Source organism: Oncorhynchus mykiss, chromosome 30 (genome assembly GCF_057628025.1).
Source record: "Oncorhynchus mykiss isolate SJ-2025 chromosome 30, ASM5762802v1, whole genome shotgun sequence".
Classification (NCBI taxonomy): Eukaryota; Metazoa; Chordata; class Actinopteri; order Salmoniformes; family Salmonidae; genus Oncorhynchus; species Oncorhynchus mykiss.
Genome location: NC_143051.1, coordinates 13,382,328 through 13,403,696, shown reverse-complemented (window position 1 = coordinate 13,403,696; position 21,369 = coordinate 13,382,328). Strand labels below are relative to the sequence as shown.

The 21,369-nt window shown below is 47.1% G+C and overlaps 1 protein-coding gene across 1 annotated transcript in view; it reads right to left on the bottom strand.

Annotated features, from left to right (window-relative positions):
- The window catches only part of LOC110487938 (adhesion G protein-coupled receptor B2-like), a 201,777-nt gene that overhangs the window by 63,229 nt on the left and 117,179 nt on the right, over positions 1-21,369 (bottom strand). Inside the window, exons 16-17 of the mRNA XM_090227428.1 lie at positions 16,893-16,992; positions 14,896-14,967 (exon numbers count right to left, since the gene is read on the bottom strand). Of these exons, the coding sequence (XP_090083554.1) occupies positions 14,896-14,967; positions 16,893-16,992 (172 nt within the window). The remainder of the gene's footprint in view (positions 1-14,895; positions 14,968-16,892; positions 16,993-21,369) is intronic.

Below are 21,369 nucleotides of genomic sequence, written 5' to 3'. Positions count from 1 at the left end.
GAGGGAAGTAGAGGGGGAGGGAGGGACGTAGAGGGGGGGGAAGTAGAGGAGGAGGGGGGGAAGTAGAGGAGGAGGGAGGGAAGTAGAGGGGGAGGGAAGTAGAGGAGGAGGGAGGGAAGTAGAGGGGGAGGGAGGGAAGTAGAGGAGGAGGGAGGGAAGTAGAGGAGGAGGGAGGAAAGTAGAGGAGGAGGGAGGGAAGTAGAGGAGGAGGGAGGGAAGTAGAGGAGGAGGGAGGGAAGTAGAGGAGGAGGGAGGGAAGTAGTGGAGGAGGGAGAAAGGGAGGAAGGTAGGTGAAAGTCTTTATTGTAGTTTTAAAATGAGTTTAGCTACATTAAGACTATCATAGAGATTAGGCTATGTTCATACATACAGTACTCTACACGTGTTAATTGAGTATGTAACCTTTACAAACAAATATATTATCTTGCAAATGTTTGATCATCTATATTAGGTTATTGATTTTAGTAAGAGACTAGAACACGGTAGAACAGGGTAGAACATGGTAGAACAGGGTAGAACACGGTAGAACACGGGGTATTACCCTGTCATGAACATGTATTGTTCTTTATAGCATTAGAACTGCACTATATAAATAAATGCCAAGTAATTGTTTGATTGTTGTATTCAAGCACTCTTTGAAAACATTCAAAGAGAAAGAAAGTGAGGGAAGAGAAATATAGGCAAGTCAGTTGAGAACAAATTCTTATTTTCAATGACAGCCTAGTGGGTTAACTACCTGTTCAGGGGCAAAAAGACACATTTGTTGTACCTTGTCAGCTTGAGGATTTGAACTTCCAACCTTTCGGTTACTAGTCCAACACTTTAACCACTAGGCTACCCTGCCACCCTGGTGATAAAGTGAGAGAGAGAGTGAGGCAGTGAGCGCGGGAGAGAGAGTGTGAGAGAGAAAGAGAGAGAGAGAGATACATAGAAACAGAGATAAAGAGCAGAAAAAGGCAGTGTACAACACTGTTGAATCTAGATAGGCAGCCAGTCTACTGAGGGTTGTGTTAGGAAGATGAGATTTTATCCAAATTGAGATATGACTGGTAACTGACTCCAGAGCCACAGTGCTCTATAATGCTGTTTGCTATTCTCTGAAACTTTCATTAAGTGAGCTAAAGCTAGGTAGTGGAATAAATATTGTGGATCTAAATGTTCTTCCTAATAATACTGGACTATCAGACCACCATTTTATAACGTTTGCAATCGCAACAAATCTGCTCAGATCCCAGACAAGGATTATCAAAAGCAGCACTATAAATTGTCGGACAACCCAAAGATTCCTAGATGCCCTTCCAGACTCCCTCCACCTACCCAAGGATGTTGGAGTACGAAAAACAGTTAACCTGTCACGACTTAACAGTTAACCTGTCACGACTTAACAGTTAACCTGTCACGACTTAACAGTTAACCTGTCACGACTTAACAGTTAACCTGTCACGACTTAACAGTTAACCTGTCACGACTTAACAGTTAACCTGTCACGACTTAACAGTTAACCTGTCACGACTTAACAGTTAACCTGTCACGACTTAACAGTTATCCTGTCATGATTTAACAGTTAACCTGTCACGATTTAACAGTTAACCTGTCACGACTTAACAGTTAACCTGTCACGACTTAACAGTTAACCTGTCACGACTTAACAGTTAACCTGTCACGACTTCCACCGAGAGTGGCTCCTCTCCCTGTTCGGGAGGTGCTCTGCGGTCGTCGTCGCCTGCCTACTAGCTACCACTGATCCATGTTTATTTTTCGTTTGGTTCTGTCTTGTTTCTTACACCTGTGTTCCATTGAGTTAATTTCTGTTGGTTTATTAACCTCATTGCCTGCTGGTGTTTTGTGCAGGATTATTTCTGTGTTTGTTTGGGGCGTGTACTAGATTGCGCCACAGGCTATTCTCACGGTCGTTTGTGCCATTGTGAATTATTTAGGAGTAGATTGTTTTTCCTCCTGTTCCTCACATCGAATTCCTGTTTTGTTGGGCGCCTTCGTTGGGTTTGTTTCCCGACCAGTTTTGTGTGTTTTGGGACTTCCAAATAAATATTTTCTATTTGGACCTCAATGCTCTCCTGCTCCTGACTCTTGCACCCACCTCCTAGCGAGGCACCTTACATAACCATCTAACCGAGCATTTAACCTTGCGTAATACCCTAGATGCAGCCGCACCTCTTAAAACAAAAACAATTTGTCACAAGAATTTAGCTCTCTGGTATACAAAAAATACCTGAGCCCTGAAGCAAACTTTCAGAAAATTGGAACGGAAATGGCGCTCCATCAAACTGTAAGTCTTCCGACTAGCTTGGAAACACAGTACCGTGCAGTATCGAAGAGCCCTCACTGCTGCTCGATCAGATTACTTTACTTTCCCAACCTGATTGAGGAGAATAAAAACAATGCAATAAGTATTTTTGATACGGTCGCAGAGCTAGCTTAAAAGCACTATTCCCCAAGACGGCCTTCAATTCAGCAGTTTTTAATTTTTTTAATTTCACCTTTATTTAACCAGGTAGGCCAGTTGAGAACAAGTTCTCATTTACAACTGCGACCTGGCCAAGATAAAGCAAAGCAGTGCGACACAAACAACAACACAGAGGTACACATGGAATAAACAAACATACAGTCAATAACACAATAGAAAAGTCTATGTACAGTGTGTGCAAAAGAGATAAGAATTCATGAAATTCTTCAACGAAAAGATCATGATCCAGTTTCTGCTGTTTTGCCTGCGGTCATGGAACCCTGAACTGTTCACCGGACGTGCTACCTGTCCCAGACCTGCTGTTTTCTACTCTCTCTCTCTCTCTACCTCTCTCTACCTCTCTCTACCTCTCTCTACCAGACCTGCTGTCCTGACCTCTGAATGCTCGGCTATGGTGCACACAGATGGTGTCGACAGACATGGCAGCTCTGCTTCTAGATCCTAAGCAACCTTTAAGTATTTTTTAATTTTTGTGTGTTATTTCTTACATTATTAGCCCAGAAGGTTTTTGAATAACTTTTGGATATCAGAGTGGCGGTAACGCACCAGCATTACAACCAGGAATACGACATTCCCAAATTGGATCCTTTCTTTGTACCCCCCAGGGCAATTTAACTTATCCCATAGGCTGCTCCAAGACCACCCAAAGAGAATTCTCTTCCGTTATAGTCACAGCTGTGTTTATTCCCCCTCAAGCCGATACCACGACGGCCCTCAAGGAACTACACTGGACTTTGTGCGAACTGGAAACCACATATCATAAGGCAACATTTATTGTAGCTGGGGACTTTAACAAAGCAAATTTGAGGAAAACGCTACTGAAGTTCTATCAACACATTGCCTGTAGTACTCGCGCTGCTAAAACGCTTGACCACTGTTACTCCCCCTTCTGGGATGCCTACAAGGCCCTCTCCCGCCCTCCATTTGGCAAACCAGATCACAACTCCATTTCGCTCCTCCCTTCCTATAGGCAGAAACTCAAACAGGAAGTACCCGTGCTAAGGTCTATTCAACAATGCTCTGACCAATCGGAATTCATGCTTCAAGATTGTTTTGATCATGTGGACTGGTATATGATCCAGGTAGACTCTGAGAAAAACATTGACGTATAGTTCATCAGAAAGTGTATAAAGGGATGTTGTTCCCACTGTGACTATTAAAACCCAAACCAGAAACTGTCGATGGCAGCATTTTGGCAAAACTGAAAGCGCAAACCACCGGATTTAACCATGGCAAGGTGACTGGGTATATATTTTAATACAAACAGTGCATTTATTCCCTCTGTAAGGCAACCAAATAGGCAACACGTCAGTAGAGAGACAAAGTGGAGTCCCAATTCAAACGGCTTAAACACAATATATATGTGTCAGGGTCACTGATTACAAAGGGAAAACCAGCAACGTGGCGAACGCCGACTGTGGACTGTGGGCTCTCTTCTCCATTGACGACGTGAGTAAGACATTTAAGCGTATTAACCCTCGCAAGAAGGCCAGGCCGGACACCATCCCTTGCCGTGTCCTCAGAGCATGCGCAGACCAGCTGGCTGGAGTGTTTATGGACATATTCAATCTCTCCCTATCCCAGTCTGCTGTCCCCACTTGCTTCAAGATGTCCACCATTGTTCCTGTACTGAACTAAATGACTATCGCTTGGTAGCACTATCGCTTGGTAGTGCTTTGAGAGGCTAGTTAAGGATCATATCACCTCTACCTTACCTGACACCGTAGACCCACTTCAATTTGCATGCAGCCCCAATAGATCCACAGACGATGCAATCGCCATCCCACTGCACAATCCCATCTGGACAAGAGGAATACCTATGTAATAATGCTGTTCATTGACTATAGCTCAGCCTTCAACACCATAGCACCCTCCAAACTCATCATTAAGCTTGGGGTCCCTAGGTCTGAGCCCCACCCTGTGCAACTGGGTCCTGGAATTCCTGACGGGCCGCCCCCAGGTGGTGAAGATAGGAAACAACACCTCCAGTCGCTGATCCTCAACACTGGGGCCCCACAATGGTGCGTGGTCAGCCCCCTACTGTATTCCCTGTTCACCCATGACTGCGTGGCCACGCACGCATCCAACTCAATCATCAAGTTTGCAGACAACACAACAGAAGTAGGCCTGATTACCAACTATGATGAGACAGCCTACTGGGAGGAGGTGAGGGCCCTGGCGGAGTGGTCCCAGGAAAATAACCTCTCCCCCCTTGTCAACAAAACAAAGGAGCTGATCGTGGACATCAGGAAACAGCAGAGGGAGCAGGCCCCTATTGACATCGATGGGATCGCAGTGGAGAAGGTGGAAAGCTTCAAGGTCCTCGGCGTACACATCACTGACAAACTGAAATGGTCCACCCACACAGACAGTGTAGTACACAAGACGCATCAGCGCCTCTTCAACCTCAGGAGGCTGAAGAAATTTGACTTGGCCCCTAAGACCCTCACAAACTTTTTACAGATGCACAATTGAGAGCGTCCTGTTGGGCTGTATCACTGATTAGTCGGTACACAGTATGCAACTGTATTTTAGTAAATGCCACTCCGACATTGCTCTTCCTAATATTGATATATTTCTTAATTCCATTCTTTTACTTTTAGATTTGTGTGTTTTGTTGTGAATTGTTACATACTACTGCACTTTTGGAGCTAAGAACACAAGTATTTCACTACAACCACAATAACATCTGCTAAATATGTGTATGCGACCAATAACACTTGATTTGACTTGAAAAGTACACTGACATTTACATATAAGGTGCTGACCTTTTGCCCCTTCTACAACCACTGGGATTATTAGTTGACCCTGCTGGTCATCTATGAACATTTGAACATCTTGAAGAAGTATCTGGCCTTAACGGCCATGCAATCATTTAATCTCCACCCGACACAGCCAGAAGAGGACACCCCTCAAAGCCTGCTTCGTCTCTAGGTTTGTTCCTAGGTTGCAGCCTTTCTAGGGAGTGTTTCCTAGCCACCGTGCTTCTACATCTGCATTGCTGCTGTTTTTTATTTATTTTTTATTTTACCTTTATTTAACCAGGCAAGTCAGTTAAGAACAAATTCTTATTTTCAATGACGGCCTGGGAACAGTGGGTTAACTGCCTGTTCAGGGGCAGAACGACAGATTTGTACCTTGTCAGCTCGGGGGTTTGAACTCGCAACCTTCCGGTTACTAGTCCAACGCTCTAACCACTAGGCTACCCTGCCGCCCTGCCGCCCCGTTTGTAGTATAAGGCTGGGTTTCTGTATAGCACTTTGTGACATCTACTGATGTAAAAAGGGCTTTATGAATACATTTGATTTGATTTGATTAGTGCGTACAGTATTCCATTTACACCCACATTGCCTCCCACATCATGTTGAGACAGAGAGAATTAATATTAACACTATACACAATGAGTCCCAAAACTTCCTACGAACATTGGGATGTCGTACAAAGAAATGTGTTTAGTGTGTTACCAAAAATATTGTCGTGTGTAACGAGCTTAATAACATGGATAGGAGACGTGCAAGCATGCATACACATACACATATCACACTGAGACTACACTGACACACTGAGACTACACTGACACACTGAGACTACACTGACACACTGAGACTACAGTGACACACTGAGACTACACTGACACATGGAGACTACACTGACACACTGAGACTACACTGACACATGGAGACTACACTGACACACTGAGACTACACTGACACACTGAGACTACACTGACACACTGAGACTACACTGACACACTGAGACTACACTCACACACTGAGACTACACTCACACACTGAGACTACACTCACACACTGAGACTACACTGACACAACACTGACACACTGAGACTACACTGACACATGGATACTACACTGACACGGAGACTACACTGACACACTGAGACTACACTGACACGCAGAGACTACACTAACACACTGAGACTACACTGACACACTGAGACTACACTGACACACTGAGACTAAACTGACACACTGAGACTAAACTGACACACTGAGACTGCACTGACACGCGGAGACTACACTGACAAACTGAGACTACACTGACAAGGAGACTACACTAACACACTGAGACTACACTGACACGTGGAGACTACACTGACACACTGAGACTACACTGACACTACACTGACACACTGAGACTACACTGACACACTGAGACTACACTGACACACTGAGACTACACTGACACACTGAGACTACATTGACACACTGAGACTACATTGACACACTGAGACTACACTGACACTACACTGACACACTGAGACTACACTGACACGTGGAGACTACACTGACACACTGAGACTACACTGACACTACACTGACACACTGAGACTACACTGACACACTGAGACTACACTGACACACTGAGACTACACTGACACACTGAGACTACACTGACACGCTGAGACTACACTGACACACTGAGACTACACTTACAAACGGAAACTACACTGACACACGGATACCACACTGACACATGGAGACTACACTGACACACAGGGACTACATTGACACACGGAGACTACACTGACACACTGAGACTACACTGACACACTGAGACTACACTCACACACTGAGACTACACTCACACACTGAGACTACACTGACACAACACTGACACACTGAGACTACACTGACACATGGATACTACACTGACACGGAGACTACACTGACACACTGAGACTACACTGACACGCAGAGACAACACTGACACACTGAGACTACACTGACACGCGGAGACTACACTGACACGGAGACTACACTAACACACTGAGACTACACTGACACACTGAGACTACACTGACACACTGAGACTAAACTGACACACTGAGACTAAACTGACACACTGAGACTGCACTGACACGCGGAGACTACACTGACAAACTGAGACTACACTGACAAGGAGACTACACTAACACACTGAGACTACACTGACACGTGGAGACTACACTGACACACTGAGACTACACTGACACTACACTGACACACTGAGACTACACTGACACACTGAGACTACACTGACACACTGAGACTACACTGACACACTGAGACTACATTGACACACTGAGACTACATTGACACACTGAGACTACACTGACACTACACTGACACACTGAGACTACACTGACACGTGGAGACTACACTGACACACTGAGACTACACTGACACTACACTGACACACTGAGACTACACTGACACACTGAGACTACACTGACACACTGAGACTACACTGACACACTGAGACTACACTGACACGCTGAGACTACACTGACACACTGAGACTACACTTACAAACGGAAACTACACTGACACACGGATACCACACTGACACATGGAGACTACACTGACACACAGGGACTACATTGACACACGGAGACTACACTGACACACTGAGACTACACTGACACACTGAGACTACACTGACACACTGAGACTACACTGACACATGGAGACTACACTGAAACATGGAGCCTACACTGACACGCTGAGACTACACTGACACATGGAGCCTACACTGACACACTGAGACTACACTGACACCCTGAGACTACACTGACACACTGAGACTACACTGACACACTGAGACTACACTGACACATGGAGACTACACTGACAAACTGAGACTACACTGACACATGGAGACTACACTGACACACATGTGTTTAGTGTGTTACCAAAAATATTGTCGTGTGTAACGAGCTTAATAACATGGATAGGAGACGTGCAAGCATGCATACACATACACATATCACACTGAGACTACACTGACACACTGAGACTACACTGACACACTGAGACTACACTGACACACTGAGACTACAGTGACACACTGAGACTACACTGACACATGGAGACTACACTGACACACTGAGACTACACTGACACATGGAGACTACACTGACACACTGAGACTACACTGACACACTGAGACTACACTGACACACTGAGACTACACTCACACACTGAGACTACACTCACACACTGAGACTACACTCACACACTGAGACTACACTGACACAACACTGACACACTGAGACTACACTGACACATGGATACTACACTGACACGGAGACTACACTGACACACTGAGACTACACTGACACGCAGAGACTACACTAACACACTGAGACTACACTGACACACTGAGACTACACTGACACACTGAGACTAAACTGACACACTGAGACTAAACTGACACACTGAGACTGCACTGACACGCGGAGACTACACTGACAAACTGAGACTACACTGACAAGGAGACTACACTAACACACTGAGACTACACTGACACGTGGAGACTACACTGACACACTGAGACTACACTGACACTACACTGACACACTGAGACTACACTGACACACTGAGACTACACTGACACACTGAGACTACACTGACACACTGAGACTACATTGACACACTGAGACTACATTGACACACTGAGACTACACTGACACTACACTGACACACTGAGACTACACTGACACGTGGAGACTACACTGACACACTGAGACTACACTGACACTACACTGACACACTGAGACTACACTGACACACTGAGACTACACTGACACACTGAGACTACACTGACACACTGAGACTACACTGACACGCTGAGACTACACTGACACACTGAGACTACACTTACAAACGGAAACTACACTGACACACGGATACCACACTGACACATGGAGACTACACTGACACACAGGGACTACATTGACACACGGAGACTACACTGACACACTGAGACTACACTGACACACTGAGACTACACTCACACACTGAGACTACACTCACACACTGAGACTACACTCACACACTGAGACTACACTGACACAACACTGACACACTGAGACTACACTGACACATGGATACTACACTGACACGGAGACTACACTGACACACTGAGACTACACTGACACGCAGAGACAACACTGACACACTGAGACTACACTGACACGCGGAAACTACACTGACACGGAGACTACACTAACACACTGAGACTACACTGACACACTGAGACTACACTGACACACTGAGACTAAACTGACACACTGAGACTAAACTGACACACTGAGACTGCACTGACACGCGGAGACTACACTGACAAACTGAGACTACACTGACAAGGAGACTACACTAACACACTGAGACTACACTGACACGTGGAGACTACACTGACACACTGAGACTACACTGACACTACACTGACACACTGAGACTACACTGACACACTGAGACTACACTGACACACTGAGACTACACTGACACACTGAGACTACATTGACACACTGAGACTACATTGACACACTGAGACTACACTGACACTACACTGACACACTGAGACTACACTGACACGTGGAGACTACACTGACACACTGAGACTACACTGACACTACACTGACACACTGAGACTACACTGACACACTGAGACTACACTGACACACTGAGACTACACTGACACACTGAGACTACACTGACACGCTGAGACTACACTGACACACTGAGACTACACTTACAAACGGAAACTACACTGACACACGGATACCACACTGACACATGGAGACTACACTGACACACAGGGACTACATTGACACACGGAGACTACACTGACACACTGAGACTACACTGACACACTGAGACTACACTGACACACTGAGACTACACTGACACATGGAGACTACACTGAAACATGGAGCCTACACTGACACGCTGAGACTACACTGACACATGGAGCCTACACTGACACACTGAGACTACACTGACACCCTGAGACTACACTGACACACTGAGACTACACTGACACACTGAGACTACACTGACACATGGAGACTACACTGACAAACTGAGACTACACTGACACATGGAGACTACACTGACACACTGAGACTACACTGACACACTGAGACTACACTGACACACTGAGACTACACTGACACACTGAGACTACACTGACACACTGAGACTACACTGACAAACTGAGACTACACTGACACATGGAGACTACACTGACAAACTGAGACTACACTGACACATGGAGACTACACTGACACACTGAGACTACACTGACACACTGAGACTACACTGACACACTGAGACTACACTGACACACTGAGACTACACTGACACACTGAGACTACACTGACCAAACCTGTATTTTACCATATACGCATTCAGTTATTTTGCGTATATTTTTATCTCCTTCATTTATATTATTTTACTATAAAGTGTGTTACTATTTTAAATGCACCTTAATTCAGTTTGATTTTGTGTGGTTGTTTTGTCTGACTCAATAAACCCTGCTAATATGTAATCTGTGTCCTTTCATCCCTCCAGGATATCAAGACAACCATATTTTCACCTGAGCATACAAATGACTGACTTTCATCTGAGTGGCTGCTGAGTAGGACAACAAATTACCACCCTATGAGTGGAATCTGAGAACAGAACACTGAAGTGAGCCGCAGCGCCAAAGAAAAGCCATCTTCACTCACAGCGGGTGTTCGGTGTGTGTGTGTGTGTGTGAGAGAGAGAGAGAGAGAGAGAGAGAGAGCGAGAGGGATAGAGAGAGAGAGAGAGAGAGAGAGAGAGATAGAGAGATAGAGAGAGAGAGAGAGAGAGAGAGAGAGAGAGAGAGAGAGAGAGAGAGAGAGACTGCATGTTGGATCAGAGCCCGTGTCAGATGAATAGTGCATTCACTGGAGTATCGCCGCTCATTCCATCTCTCCCTCTCTCTCTCTCTCTCTCTCTCTCTCTATCCCTCTCTCTCTCTCTCTCTCTCTCTCTATCCCTCTCGCTCTCTCTCTCTCTCGCTCTCTCTCTCTCTATCCCTCTCTCTCTCTCTCTCTCTCTCTCTCCCTCTCTCTCTCGCTCTCTCTCTCTCTATCCCTCTCTCTCTCTCTCTCTCTCTCTCCCTCTCTCTCTCTCTCTCTCTATCCCTCTCTCTCTCTCTCTCTCTCGCTCTCTCTCTCCCTCTCTCTCTCTCTCTCTCTCTCTCTATCCCTCTCTCTCTCGCTCTCTCTCTCTCTCTCCCTCTCTCTCTCTCTCTCTCTCTCTCTCTCTATCCCTCTCGCTCTCTCTCTCTCTCGCTCTCTCTCTCCATCTATCTCCTTCCCTCGCTCTCTGCATCTTTCTATATCCTTCTCTCTCATCTCTCTCTCCATCTATCTCCTTCCCTCGCTCTCTGCATCTCTCTCTCTGTATTTCTTTCTCTCTCTCCATCCTCTCTATGTTAACTCTGCTTTCCTCATCCCCTGCTGGGTGAGTTGGTACTCTGATGGCTGCATACTTCTCATTTCAAAGTCAAATGGGTTTCCTATGGATCTATACTCGCTCCCTCACCCTCCCTCTCTCACATTCACACTTTCCTTCCTCCACATGTTCTAAATGTTCTCCCTTTGTGTTATTCATTAACCCTTTCTCCTTTTCTTGACATTTATTTTTCCCTCCCTCCCTCCCTCCCTCCCTCCCTCCCTCCCTCCCTCCCTCCCTCCCTCCCTCCCTCCCTCCCTCCCTCCCTCCCTCCCTCCCTCCCTCCATCTTTTTGTCTCGCTCCTTTCCTCTCTGCGACAATCATTATTTTCATACATACATGTTCCTTTCCTAATTTCTCGATCCATTTCTCTCCCTCCCCTTTTCCTGCTAATCACATTTTCTATACATCCATGTTCTCTAACTCCCTTTCGGGTAAATTACATTTTCCACAGAACTCCACAGACCTTAACTCCCTCCCTCCCTCCCTTGTTCTGATACACACATCGTGTCACTCTGCAACACACCCTCTCTATAGATTCACAAACTCTATGTTCTTTCAACCCCATCCCCGTCTTCCCTCTGCCTCTGTGCCTCTATTCCTCTCTGCAACTTTTTTACACAGTCTCTCTCCCCCTTTCCTCTCCCTCTTCTCCTCTCCACGTCTCTCTCCATCCCAGAGACAACATCATCCGCTTGCCCGTTGTGCTGCAGCTATTAGGGATTAGGTTCAGTCCCTGACAGAGATTTTAATATTTACTAAAATAATTCCTGGATTTGGGCAACTCCAATCCTACGCTTTTGTGATATTGATTTAACATATACTGTATGACTTAAAGTTTTTGTCCATTAATGTTCAACGATATGTTTACTCAATAAACAATGAAGTGATGCATATCATATCGGGGGGAGAGACAGAGAACAAAACCGTGAAGCTTTGGGCCATGTGCCCTGAACAAAGACAAAGTTAACTTCCCACAAAACAGGTGGGGGAAAAAGGTACCTAAGTATGGTTCTCAATCAGAGACAACGATAGACAGCTGTCCCTGATTGAGAACCATACCAGGCCAAGACATAGAAATACAAAACATAGAAAAAAGGACATAGAATGCCCACCCTAGTCACACCCTGGCCTAACCAAAATAGAGAATAAAAAGCCTCTCTATGGCCAGGGCGTGACACAGAGAGATGTTGTGTAGCCACGGAATGGATCAAATATTTGCCTGATGTTTGTGCACAATAGGGGGCAGGGGTACAGGTTAGTCCAGGTAATATGTACATGTAGGTAGGGGTAAAGTGACTATGCATAGAGCTTAGATAATAAACAGTGAGTAGCAGCAGTGTAAAAACAACGGGGGGGAGGGGTCAATGTAAATAGTCTGGGCGGTAGAAGCTGTTAAGGAGTTTTTTAGACCTAGACTTGACACTCCTGTACCGCTTGCCGTGCGATTGCAGAGAGAACAGTCTATGACTTGGGTGACTGGAGTCTTTGATCATTTTTTGGGCCTTCCTCTGACACCGCCTGGTATATAGTTCCTGGATGGCAGGAAGCTTGGCCCCAGTGACGTACTGGGCCGTTCACACTACCCTCTGTAGCGCAGATTCCGAGCAGTTTCCATACCAGGCGATGCAACCAGTCACGATGCTCTCAATGGTGTAGCCGGGGTCCCATGTCAAATGTTGAGGGGGGAAATGTGCTGTCGTGCCCTCTTCATGACTGTCTAGGTGTGTTTGGACCATGATAGTTTTTTGATGTGGACACCAAGGAACTTTGAAACTCTCTAACGTGCTCCACTTCAGCCCCGTTGATGTTAATGGGGGCCTGTTCGGCCCTCCTTTTCCTGTAGTCCACGATCATCTCCTTTGTCCTGCTCACATTGAGAGAGAGGCTATTGGCCTGGCACCACACTGATATGTCTTTGACCTCCTCCCTATAGGGTGTATCATCGTTGTCGGTGATCAGGCCTACAACTGCTGTGTTATCAGCAAACTTAATGATGGTGTTTGGCCACACAGTCGTAGGTGAACAGGGAGTACAGGACGAGACTAAGCACACACCCCTGAGGGGAACCGGTGTTGTGGATCAGAGAGGCAGATGTGTTGTTACCTACCCTTACCACCTGGGGGCGGCTTGTCAGGAAGTCAAGGATCCAGTTGTAGAGGGAGATTTTTAGTCCCAGGGTCCTTAGCTTAGTGATGTGCTTTTAGGGCACTATGGTGTTGAACGCTGAGCTGTAGTCAATGAACAGCATTCTCACGTAGGTGTCCCTTTTGTCCAGGTGGGAAAGGACAGTATGGAGTGCGATTGAGATTGTGTCATCTGAGATTGAGATTGTGGATCTGTTGGGGCGGTATGCGAATTGGAGTGAGTCTAGGTTGTCCGGGATGATGCTGCATGTGTGTGTGTGTGTGTGTGTGTGTGTGTGTGTGTGTGTGTGTGTGTGTGTGTGTGTGTGTGTGTGTGTGTGTGTGTGTGTGTGTGTGTGTGTGTGTGTGTGTGCGTGCGTGCGTGAGTGTGTGTGTGCCTAGTAAATGGGTATTTCGAGACTCTGTGTGTGTCGAGATTGGACAGTGAGGGCATTCGACTGGGGACTTATCGTCTTAATTCATACAGTGTTTTACTAATCTCTTTATAGGAGCCCTGGATCATCTGGACAATATTCTATTATATTAATATAGGCTGAAGCAGAGTAATCCTTCCACGTCTGAGCTGAACCTCTGTCTATCTAGCTAGCTGGTACTGTCTGGGCTGAACCTCTGTCTATCTAGCTAGCTGGTACTGTCTGGGCTGAACCTCTGTCTATCTAGCTAGCTGGTACTGTCTGGGCTGAACTTCTGTCTATCTAGCTAGCTGGTACTGTCTGGGCTGAACCTCTTTCTATCTAGCTAGCTGGTATTGTCTGGGCTGAACCTCTGTCTATCTAGCTAGCTGGTACTGTCTGGGCTGAACCTCTGTTGATCTAGCAGGCTTGTACTGTGTGGGCTGAACCTCTGTCGACCTAGCTAGCTGGTACTGTACGCAGGGTTTGGGTTTCAATTCAGGAATTAAACAGAATTTCTTCATATACCTGCATACAGTAAACACACAGAAACACACAGACACACTCAGACACACACAGACACACACAGACACACACTAACCTCGCGGCGCATGGCACAGTGGACAGTAATGATGACGAAACCCTGGACAGAGTCAAAGACAGCAAACAGAACCTGAAAGAGATTAGAACGTCTGTCAGTTACCATAGAAAGAGAGAGTCAGAGAGATAGAGCGAGAGAGAGGTAGAGAGAGAGAGAGAGAGGGGGAGATAGGGGGAGAGAGAGAGAGACAGTGACAATGACAGAGAGTATGAGCGTATCAGTGTGTGTATCAGTGTGTGTATCAGTGTGCGTATCAGTGTGTGTATCAGTGTGTGTATCAGTGTGTGTATCAGTGCGTGTATCAGTGTGTGTATCAGTGTGTGTATCAGTGTGTGTATCAGTGTGTTTCAGTGTGTGTATCAGTGTGTGTATCAGTGTGTGTATCCGTGTGTGTATCAGTGTGTGTATCAGTGTGTGTATCAGTGTGTGTATCAGTGTGTGTATCAGTGCGTGTATCAGTGTGTGTATCAGTGTGTGTATCAGTGTGTGTATCAGTGTGTGTATCAGTGTGTTTCAGTGTGTGTATCAGTGTGTGTATCAGTGTGTGTATCAGTGTGTGTATCAGTGTGTGTATCAGTGTGTGTATGAGAGTTTGAATGCAGCCAGGACCCGTGCTATAAGTCAGTATTCGAGTGAGGATGTCAGGAGATGACATGGAGATCAGTCAGTATTCCAGTCAGTATTCCAGTCAGTATTCCAGTAAGGATGTCAGGAGATGACATGGAGATCAGTCAGTATTCCAGTCAGTATTCCAGTGAGGATGTCAGGAGATGACATGGAGATCAGTCAGTATTCCAGTCAGTATTCCAGTCAGTATTCCAGTCAGTATTCCAGTCATTGTTCCAGTCAATGTTCCAGTGAGGATGTCAGGAGATGACATGGAGATCAGTCAGTATTCCAGTCAGTATTCCAGTGAGGATGTCAGGAGATGACATGGAGATCAGTCAGTATTCCAGTCGGTATTCCAGTCAGTTTTCGAGTGAGGATGTCAGGAGATTACATGGAGATCAGTCAGTATTCCAGTCAGTATTCCAGTGAGGATGTCAGGAGATGACATGGAGATCAGTCAGTATTCCAGTCAGTATTCCAGTGAGGATGTCAGGAGATGACATGGAGATCAGTCAGTATTCCAGTCAGTATTCCAGTCAGTATTCCAGTGAGGATGTCAGGAGATGACATGGAGATCAGTCAGTATTCCAGTCAGTATTCCAGTCAGTATTCCAGTCAGTATTCCAGTCAGTATTCCAGTGAGGATTTCAGGAGATGACATGGAGATCAGTCAGTATTCCAGTCAGTATTCCAGTCAGTATTCCAGTCATTATTCCAGAGAGGATGTCAGGAGATGATATGGAGATCAGTCAGTATTCCAGTCAGTATTCCAGTCAGTATTCCAGTCAGTATTCAAGTGAGGATGTCAGGAGATGACATGGAGATCGGGCAACTGGTGGCAACAGTGAGCGCTGTTAGCTACAAGTAGGTTTGGGTTTTGCTTGGGTGCTGTGGATGAGGATGATGAATAGACAGTAGTGTCTGCCTAAGCATCTGCCTCTGGTGCAAATGGTTGCATGGTCTAATCCAGGAATAGAAAGGTGTTTTTCAGATTTCTGTTTAAAGCCTTTCCCAAACCTAAACCCTAACCTTAGAAATTACAAGTTAATGCCTAAACTTAACCTTTTGAACATTTTGAAATGTGAGTTTTGGAACAACTTTGAAATATGACATTTAAGAAACATGGATGAAAGTCTAATTCTGACATGAGACTGCGAGAGCTAGTTGGTTTATGAGTGTGTGTATCAGTGTGTGTATGAGTGCATGCAAAGGTTAGTGAGTTTGAAAGAGTGTATACAGTACATTGTTATACAAGCTTGGATACGTGTTTGTGTGTGTGTGTGTGTGTGTGTGTGTGTGTGTGTGTGTGTGTGTGTGTGTGTGTGTGTGTGTGTGTGTGCAGATGTGTGCATGCAGATGTGCGTACGTGTGAAAACAGAAAAGTGTACCTGGAACAGTGTGGAGCGGCGGTCAGTGATGGCCAACACAGCAGACATCCAGGTCAGAGCCAGCAGAGGGAGAACTACACAGGAACTCCACAGGGATGCCCTGAGAGAGAAGAACGACAAGAGGAGAGAGGAGGGGTAGAGAGGGGAAGGAGAGGGAGATGGGAGGAAGGAGAGGATAGTTAGAGGAGGGGGAGAGGAGGGTTAGAGGAGGGAAAGAGGGGAGGAGGGGAGGAGGGAGAGGGAGATGGGAGGTGGGAGAGGATAGTTAGAGGAGGGGGAGAGGAGAGGAGGGAGTGGAGAGAGAGAGGAGGGGGAGAGGGGAGGAGGTAAGGAGATGAAGGGAGAGGGGAGAGGAGAGAAGGGAGAGAAGGGGTAGAGGGGAGGAGGTAGAGAAGGGGGAGAGGGGAGGAGGAAGAGAAGGGGTAGAGGGGAGGAAGGAGAGTACTTCAACCTTTAGAATCTGGGACGGTGACACCCTCATGACACATGCACACGCTTACACACAAACATTTGCAGGCACACTCACAGTGACAAACACGTATGCAGGTGCACCCACAGTGACACACACATCAGGCATACTGAAAGCCACAGTGACCTCCAGACTGTGTGATCGATGCAGAACACGACCAAGTGAGAGACAAGTAACTGACAGCTGTAACTGAGATTGTGTGTGAGTGTGAGAGGGAGAGAGGGAGAGAGGGAGAGAGGGAGAGAGGGAGGGAGAGGGAGAGGGAGAGAGGGAGAGAGGGAGGGAGAGGGAGAGGGAGAGGGAGAGGGAGAGGGAGAGGGAGAGAGGGAGAGAGGGAGGGAGAGGGAGAGGGAGAGAGAAAATATGGAGAGAGAGATACTGATAGAGATAGCGATAGAGATACTAAGAGAGATGGAGATAGAGGGAGAAGGAGAGAGTAAGAGACGGAAAAAAGAGAGAGTGTATGTGTATGTGTGTGTGAGGTTATGTTTCCATGTGTGAGGGTATGTTTCGGTGTTTGAGGGTATCTTTGGATGTGTGAGGGTATCTTTTGATGTGTGAGGGTAAGTTTTGGTGTGTGAGGGTATCTTTCGATGTGTGAGGGTATATTTCGATGTGCGAGGGTATCTTTCGGTGTGCGAGGGTATCTTTCGGTGTGTGAGGGTATCTTTCGATGTGTGAGGGTATCTTTCAATGTGTAAGGGAATCTTTTGATGTGTGAGGGTAAGTTTTGGTGTGTGAGGGTATCTTTCAATGTGTAAGGGAATCTTTTGATGTGTGAGGGTAAGTTTTGGTGTGTGAGAGCCGTTTTGACTAACATGGCATTGCTGGCAGTAGAGCTGGAGAGAGCTGTACTTGAGATCACACCACACTTGGAGCATTTCAGGAGCAGTCTGCTACGCGACGCCTCAACTGGTGGACTTTAGGACACAGACAGGATGGAGGAGGAGGACACAGACAGGATGGAGGAGGAGGAGACAGACAGGATGGAGGAGGACGACACAGACAGGATGGAGGAGGAGGACACAGACAGGATGGAGGAGGAGGACACAGACATGATGGAGGAGGAGGACACAGACAGGATGGAGGAGGAGGACACAGACAGGATGGAGGAGGACACAGAAAGGATGGAGGAGGACACAGAAAGGATGGAGGAGGAGGACACAGACAGGATGGAGGTGGACAACACAGACAGGATGGAGGAGGACGTCACAGACAGGATGGAGGATGACGACACAGGATGGAGGAGGACGACGACACAGACATGATGGAGGAGAAGGACAGACACAGGATGGAGGAGGACACAGACAGGATGGAGGAGGACACAGACAGGATGGAGGAGGACACAGACAGGATGGAGGAGGAGGACACAGACATGATGGAGGAGGAGGACACAGACATGATGGAGGAGGACAACACAGACAGGATGGAGGAGGATGACACAGACAGGATGGAGGAGGACAACACAGACAGGATGGAGGAGGATGACACACAGGGGGAGAGGATGGGGAGGACAGACACACAGGAGGAGAGGATGGGGAGGACAGACACACAGGGGGAGAGGATGGGGAGGACAGACACACAGGGGAGAGGATGGGGAGGACAGAGACACAGGGGGAGAGGATGGGGAGGACAGAGACACAGGGGAGAGGATGGGGAGGACAGAGACACAGGAGGAGAGGATGGGGAGGACAGACACACAGGGGGAGAGGAAGGGGAGGATAAAGACAAACACAGACCCAGAAACACACACATTCAACAAGTAATGGGAGCAATGGGGTGCAAACCACATATACACATTTACACACATGAAGGTGAGGAATGGATGGGCAGTGCAGTTGCAAACAAAGGTGAAAAGCACAGAAGGACATACATAATGGACACACGGACAAAAAGATAGGGAGAGGGACACAGAAAGGAGAAAAAGAAAGAAGAAAAATATTTAACAAACCTCAAAGTAGCAGCAATGGACAACAAGTCAGAATACAAAGATCATGACAGAATGCCGTGACAGATAAAGAAAGAGAGAAGAGGAGAGAGAGAGGAAGAGAGAGACAGGAAGAGAGAGAGAGGAAGAGGGAGAGAGGAAGAGAGAGGGAGGAAGAGGGAGAGAGGAAGAGAGAGGGAGGAAGAGAGAGAGAGGAAGAGGGAGAGAGGAAGAGAGAGGGAGGAAGAGGGAAAGAGGAAGAGAGAGAGGAAGAGAGAGAGAGGAAGAGAGAGAGAGGAAGAGAGAGAGAGGAAGAGGGAGAGAGGAAGAGGGAGAGAGGAAGAGAGAGGGAGGAAGAGGGACGGAGGAAGAGAGAGGGAGGAAGAGAGAGAGGAAGAGAGAGAGAGGAAGATAGAGAGAGAGGAAGAGGGAAAAAGGAAGAGAGAGAGAGGAAGAGGGAGAGAGGAAGAGAGAGAGGAAGAATAAGAGAGGAAGAGGAAGCGAGGAAGAGGGAGAGAGGAAGAGAAGAGAGGAAGAGAGAGAGAGGAAGAGAGAGGAAGAAAGAGAGGAAGAGGGAGAGAGGAAGAGAAAGAGGAAGAAAGAGAGAGGAAGAGGGAGAGAGGAATAAGGAGAGAGGAAGAGGGAGAGAGGAAGAAGGCGAGAGGAAGAGAGAGAGAGGAAGAAGGCGAGAGGAAGAAGGAGAGAGGAAGAGGGAGAGAGGAAGAGAGAGAGAGGAAGAAGGAGAGAGGAAGAGGGAGAGGGGAAGAGACAGAGAGGAAGAATTATGCGAGAGGAAGAGAGATAGAGGAAGAGAGAGAGAGGAAGAGAGAGAGAGAGGAAGAGGGAGAGAGGGAAGAATAACGAGAGAGGAAGAGAGAGAGAGGAAGAGAGAGGGAGGAAGAGGGAGAGAGGAAGAGAGAGAGAGGAAGAAGGAGAGAGGAAGAGACAGAGAGGAAGAATTATGCGAGAGGAAGAGAGAGAGAGGAAGAAGGAGAGATGAAGAGAGAGAGAGAAAGAGGGAGAGAGGGAGGAATAACGAGAGAGGAAGAGAAAGAGAGGAAGAGAGAGGGAGGAAGAGGGAGAGAGGAAGAGAGAGGGAGGAAGAGAGAGAGAGGAAGAGAGAGAGAGGAAGAGGAAGAGGGAGAGAGGAAGAGGGAGAGAGGAAGAGGGAGAGAGGAAGAGAGAGAGAGGAAGAAGGCGAGAGGAAGAGAGAGAGAGGAAGAAGGCGAGAGGAAGAAGGAGAGAGGAAGAGGGAGAGAGGAAGAGAGAGAGAGGAAGAAGGAGAGAGGAAGAGGGAGAGGGGAAGAGACAGAGAGGAAGAATTATGCGAGAGGAAGAGAGAGAGAGGAAGAAGGAGAGAGGAAGAGAGAGAGAGAGGAAGAGGGAGAGAGGGAAGAATAACGAGAGAGGAAGAGAGAGAGAGGAAGAGAGAGGGAGGAAGAGGGAGAGAGGAAGAGAGAGGGAGGAAGAGAGAGAGAGGAAGAGAGAGAGAGGAAGAGGGAGAGAGGAAGAGGGAGAGAGGAAGAGGGAGAGAGGAAGAGAGAGAGAAGAAGAAGGCGAGAGGAAGAGAGAGAGAGGAAGAAGGCGAGAGGAAGAGAGCGAGAGGAAGAGGGAGAGAGGGAGGAATAACGAGAGAGGAAGAGAGAGAGAGGAAGAAGGAGAGAGGAAGAGACAGAGAGGAAGAATTATGCGAGAGGAAGAGAGAGAGAGGAAGAGGAGAGATGAAGAGAGAGAGAGAAAGAGGGAGAGAGGGAGGAATAACGAGAGAGGAAGAGAAAGAGAGGAAGAGAGAGGGAGGAAGAGGGAGAGAGGAAGAGAGAGGGAGGAAGAGAGAGAGAGGAAGAGAGAGAGAGGAAGAGGAAGAGGGAGAGAGGAAGAGGGAGAGAGGAAGAGGGAGAGAGGAAGAGGGAGAGAGGAAGAGAGAGAGAGGAAGAAGGCGAGAGGAAGAGAGAGAGAGGAAGAAGGCGAGAGGAAGAAGGAGAGAGGAAGAGGGAGAGAGGAAGAGAGAGAGAGGAAGAAGGAGAGAGGAAGAGGGAGAGGGGAAGAGACAGAGAGGAAGAATTATGCGAGAGGAAGAGAGA